General features: G+C 45.7%; 1 protein-coding gene across 1 annotated transcript; it reads right to left on the bottom strand.

The window, feature by feature from the left end:
- Window positions 1-384: 384 nt before the first annotated feature.
- Window positions 385-3,662, bottom strand: LOC142219240 (glycine N-acyltransferase-like protein 2). The gene is made up of 4 exons (XM_075288186.1): window positions 3,585-3,662; window positions 1,481-1,588; window positions 1,142-1,268; window positions 385-524 (listed from the first exon to the last, which is right to left on the bottom strand). Exons 1-4 carry the CDS (start codon window positions 3,660-3,662, stop codon window positions 385-387), a joined length of 453 nt encoding a protein of 150 aa, XP_075144287.1.
- Window positions 3,663-5,507: the final 1,845 nt, after the last annotated feature.

The following is a 5,507-nucleotide window of genomic DNA, read 5'->3' as shown; positions in this document are numbered from 1 at the left end:
TTTTGACAATTCTTTTTGTGGTTTTCCATTGAAGACAAATTAAATGAAGAAAATACCAAAGAATTTGTGACTGTAATCATTATCTGGAAGAACAGGAGGATTATCTGACAGAACTGCAGGGGGGCCAATACTTTTGGCCAACACTGTATACTGTAATGTGAATAGAGGCTTCCTTGGCACTGCTATTGGCTGCTGGAGTATACAGCACATCCTCTAGCTGTTGTATCTGCACCATCAGAAAATTTAGTAGTCAGATGGCTGAGAACACCAAGGCCAAGGAAGTCCATAGAAATCCTGGGGCCCCATAACCATTAGGACCCCATTCCAAAATACAGTGAAATCCGCAGGGCACAGAAGGCTGGAGTGTAGCAAAGAATATTTGCTTTACCTTATTTTGCTCATCTTCTCCAGGTCTTCACCCTTCACCCCATCCCTTATATATAATTGTCTACTTATGGTTTGCATTTGGCTGCCATGTTTGGCGCTGACCTCTTGGAGCACGCCCGTCAGTGCCGGTTGGCATCCTGCAAAAAGTAATGAATAAGCCATAAATAGGACAATTCATGTAATGAGGATCAAACAAGGCACAATCCTCTCTCTGCATCCTGGTCTGCCAGGCCCGGCCATGTTGTGTTAGTCCTTGCCTGTAGGTTGTGCTGGCCCGATCAGAATCTGTAAACCTTCTCTAACCAATCCCAACTGAGAGACGCCTGATCCAAATGATTCCTCGCTTGCTTGATCCTGTGAAGGTGCTGTTGTATTCCTGTTTCCCTGTGCACTGACCTTGGCTTGTTAGTTCATCCCTCCGACCTCCAAACCAAAGCTGTCCATCTGTTTCTCCAATGTATTCCACCAGCCCTGACCTTGACCCGAACCTGACCGCTCTCCTGCCTTACCCTTACATGTTTTCTTCAGTGTCTTTTGTCCCTAGGCCAGCTGTTACCAAGATGGGCATGATGGGTAGTGTATATGAGGAGAAGGAGTCTTCCTCCCCACAGTAGAAAATTTCTGGCTATGGCGTCCAGAAAGCAAGATGTATCTTCACCCTAGCCTCCACCTGCGCCATACCAACAATATACCACAGGACAATCTGAGGTCCCTTTACCAGGCCCACAATCACAATGACGCCATCTTTAGTCACCTTGTATATGGAGCTTCTGCTTCCAGTTCACAGTTCGGGGATCTTGGAGGAAGTGACGCAACCCCTGAGGATCTTTACTGAAGAGAAAATAGGTGTTGGTGTAAGGATCGGAGGGATCGGTCATGTCCTGAGGAGAGAACAGTTTATGAGTGATCAGACATATGGTGGCCACGGTGAATACACCAACTCTATAGTGTAAGAGGTTCTCTAGATCCTAACATCCTCGACAGATTGACAAAAGCAAATGCAGCACCTCTGGCGTCCACATCCAGACCCCTCCTCCATATCATATAGGGAAGGCAACAGGGCAATTTCCCAGGGGCCTCTTGTATTACTCACTTCCAGTGGGGGGCGACACAGCACAGATGTAAAGTCCGGCCATTGGTCCACCAGAACCTGAAGTCTGAAGGGATTTCTGTCCATCACATAATGTAAAGCCCCGCACACCTGCGAATGGAGACGCGTCAGGTGAATATTCACATGGACAGAAGAATTTTAGTAAAAATAAATTACAATGGAGTATGAAAGGAAATAGAAAATCTACAACTAGTATATCTGACTAATAACACACCCCATGGACCCTGATTTATCCACTTAGGGAAATCCTTATTAACAAAGAACCAAAAATTACCTCGTCCTTATCCACAGGGAGTAGCCGTAATCTGTTAGGAGCCAAGCAGAAAGTCTTCAATCTTCCTACAGCTCCCCCACAGGGAAAATAAAGTATTACACAGCATTGAGTCACATGGATGTGCTGACTGTGTAATACAGGACGGGAAGGTCCTCCAGGACGCTCTTTGTAACTCAGATACTAACCATGACTTCTCTGACTACACCAGAATACTCTAGTATCACCAGTGCACTGTCTTACCCTCACCAGTATGTTTCTGTAATAACTTTCTATAGTCATTGCCATTAGCAGTAATACTTATACTCAGATTAGTCCTGGCTTTCCTGTCCGATTCCTCCTATACTAGAAGAGCATCGGGCCACCTTAGGACATCAGGGTGTTAGAGCCAGCAAAGTCTCTCAAACCAAACCAAAGTCGTAACCAAGGGTCATCACCGGAGCCAGGGCTCTAGGATTACTCTTTATGGACCACTAAGAGAGTGGTCCCCGACACAATGTAATGCCCTAAGAGAGTGGTCCCCGACACAATGTAATGCCCTAAGAGAGTGGTCCCCGACACAATGTAATGTTCTAAGAGAGTGGTCCCCGATAGAAGAGTAATGTTCTAAGAGAGTCCCTGACATAATGTAATGTCCTAAGAGAGTGGACCCCGATAGAAGAGTAATGTTCTAAGAGAGTCCCCGACACAATGTAATCTCCTAAGAGAGTCCCCGACACAATGTAATGTCCTAAGAGAGTCCCCGACACAATGTAATGTCCTAAGAGAGTCCCCGACACAATGTAATGTCCTAAGAGAGTCCCCGACACAATGTAATGTCCTAAGAGAGTCCCCGACACAATGTAATGTCCTAAGAGAGTCCCCGACACAAGAGTAATGTCCTAAGAGAGTCCCCGACACAATGTAATGTCCTAAGAGAGTCCCCGACACAATGTAATGTCCTAAGAGAGTCCCCGACACAATGTAATGTCCTAAGAGAGTCCCCGACACAATGTAATGTCCTAAGAGAGTCCCCGACACAAGAGTAATGTCCTAAGAGAGTCCCCGACACAATGTAATGTCCTAAGAGAGTCCCCGACACAATGTAATGTCCTAAGAGAGTCCCCGACACAAGAGTAATGTCCTAAGAGAGAGGTCCCCAATAGAAGAGTAATGTTCTAAGAGAGTTGTCCCTAACGCAAGAGTAATGTCCTAAGAGAGTCCCCGACACAATGTAATGTCCTAAGAGAGTCCCCGACACAATGTAATGTCCTAAGAGAGTCCCTGACACAATGTAATGTCCTAAGAGAATGGTCCCCGATAGAAGAGTAATGTCCTAAGAGAGTGGTCCCCGATAGAAGAGTAATGTCCTAAGAGAGTGGTCCCCACACAAGAGTAATGTCCTAAGAGAGTGTCCCCAACAGAAGAGTAATGTCCTAAGGGAGTCCCCGACACAAGAGTAATGCCCGAAGAGAGTCCCCGACACAAGAGAAATGTCCTAAGAGAGTAGTCCCTGACACAATGTAATGTCCAGTCCCATCCCCTCAGGCCATGTACAAGGCATAACTCAATGTATTCCAAGCTACTACAGGTCACAATAGTCTAGTTAGTGGGTTCTGACAGCTTTGGGGAAAATGGGTTCACAATCTGAGCATAGAGGTGGCCATGTTCAATCATCTGTTTGTGTACGATGATAGAGGAGAATCCTGTATGAGTGGCGGCCATTGTACTAGGAACGTCGGATTGGGCACTCACTATGGCAGGATTCCCATCACATACCACTGACACCCTCTGGTACCAAAGATCGATCCTAGATGTTGGAATTTCCCTGCTCACCTTCACAGACTCTGGAAAGCTGTGTGTCAGTGACCTCCGGAGAGCCGAGAGCTTTGAGGAACAAGTCAGGACTAACATTCTAGAAATACAAGGGAAAATGATCAAGCAGAAAGGAAATGATGACACGTATAGGACATTATAGAGGAGACATCACACAGGAGGACACATATAGGACATTATAGAGGAGACATCACACAGGAGGACACGTATAGGACATTATAGAGGAGACATCACACAGGAGGACACGTATAGGACATTATAGAGGAGACATCACACAGGAGGACACGTATAGGACATTATAGAGGAGACATCACACAGGAGGACACGTATAGGACATTATAGAGGAGACATCACACAGGAGGACACGTATAGGACATTATAGAGGAGACATCACACAGGAGGACACGTATAGGACATTATAGAGGTCACATCACACAGGAGGACACGTATAGGACATTATAGAGGAGACATCACACAGGAGGACACGTATAGGACATTATAGAGGTCACATCACACAGGAGGACACGTATAGGACATTATAGAGGAGACATCACACAGGAGGACACGTATAGGACATTATAGAGGAGACATCACACGGGAGGCCACGTATAGGATATTATAGAGGAGACATCACACGGGAGGACACGTATAGGACATTATAGAGGAGACATCACACAGGAGGACACGTATAGGACATTATAGAGGAGACATCACACGGGAGGCCACGTATAGGATATTATAGAGGAGACATCACACGGGAGGACACGTATAGGACATTATAGAGGTGACATCACACAGGAGGACACGTATAGGACATTATAGAGGAGACATCACACAGGAGGACACGTATAGGACATTATAGAGGAGACATCACACAGGAGGACACGTATAGGACATTATAGAGGAGACATCACACGGGAGGCCACGTATAGGATATTATAGAGGAGACATCACACAGGAGGACACGTATAGGACATTATAGAGGAGACATCACACAGGAGGACACGTATAGGACATTATAGAGGAGACATCACACAGGAGGACACATATAGGACATTATAGAGGAGACATCACACGGGAGGCCACGTATAGGACATTATAGAGGAGACATCACACAGGAGGACACGTATAGGACATTATAGAGGAGACATCACACAGGAGGACGTGTATAGGACATTATAGAGGAGACATCACACAGGAGGACACGTATAGGACATTATAGAGGAGACATCACACAGGAGGACGTGTATAGGACATTATAGAGGAGACATCACACAGGAGGACACATATAGGACATTATAGAGGAGACATCACACAGGAGGACACGTATAGGACATTATAGAGGAGACATCACACAGGAGGACACGTATAGGACATCATAGAGGAGACATCACACAGGAGGACACGTATAGGACATTATAGGGGAGACATCACACGGGAGGACACGTATAGGACATTATAGAGGAGCCATCACACAGGAGGACACATATAGGACATTATAGAGGAGACATCACACAGGAGAGCACGTATAGGACATTATAGAGGAGACATCACACAGGAGGACACATACAGGACATTATAGAGGAGACATCACACAGGAGGACGTGTATAGGACATTATAGAAGAGATATCACACAGGAGGAAACGTATAGGACATTATAGAGGAGACATCACACTGGAGGACACGTATAGGACATTATAGAGGAGACATCACACAGGAGGACATTATAGAGGAGACATCACACAAGAGGACACATATAGGACATTATAGAGGAGACATCACACAGGAGGACACGTATAGGACATTATAGAGGAGACATCACACAAGAGGACACATATAGGACATTATAGAGGAGACATCACACAGGAGGAAACGTATAGGACATTATAGAGGAGACATCACACAGGAGGACACATATAGGA

The sequence above is a fragment of the Leptodactylus fuscus genome, chromosome 10 (genome assembly GCF_031893055.1).
Source record: "Leptodactylus fuscus isolate aLepFus1 chromosome 10, aLepFus1.hap2, whole genome shotgun sequence".
Classification (NCBI taxonomy): Eukaryota; Metazoa; Chordata; class Amphibia; order Anura; family Leptodactylidae; genus Leptodactylus; species Leptodactylus fuscus.
Note: the sequence above shows the minus strand (reverse complement) of the source record. Positions and strands in the feature narration are given on the sequence as shown.

What these genes read in the sequence shown, in the direction of transcription:
- LOC142219240 (XM_075288186.1), bottom strand. Translation starts at nt 3,662, where the DNA reads ATGTTAGTCCTGACTTGTTCCTCAAAGCTCTCGGCTCTCCGGAGGTCA. An exon ending in GCTTTCCAGAGTCTGTGAAG is followed by an intron (nt 1,589 to 3,584) that starts GTGAGCAGGGAA and finishes CTCCATTCGCAG; the next exon opens with GTGTGCGGGGCTTTACATTA. An exon ending in TGTGTCGCCCCCCACTGGAA is followed by an intron (nt 1,269 to 1,480) that starts GTGAGTAATACA and finishes TTCTCTCCTCAG; the next exon opens with GACATGACCGATCCCTCCGA.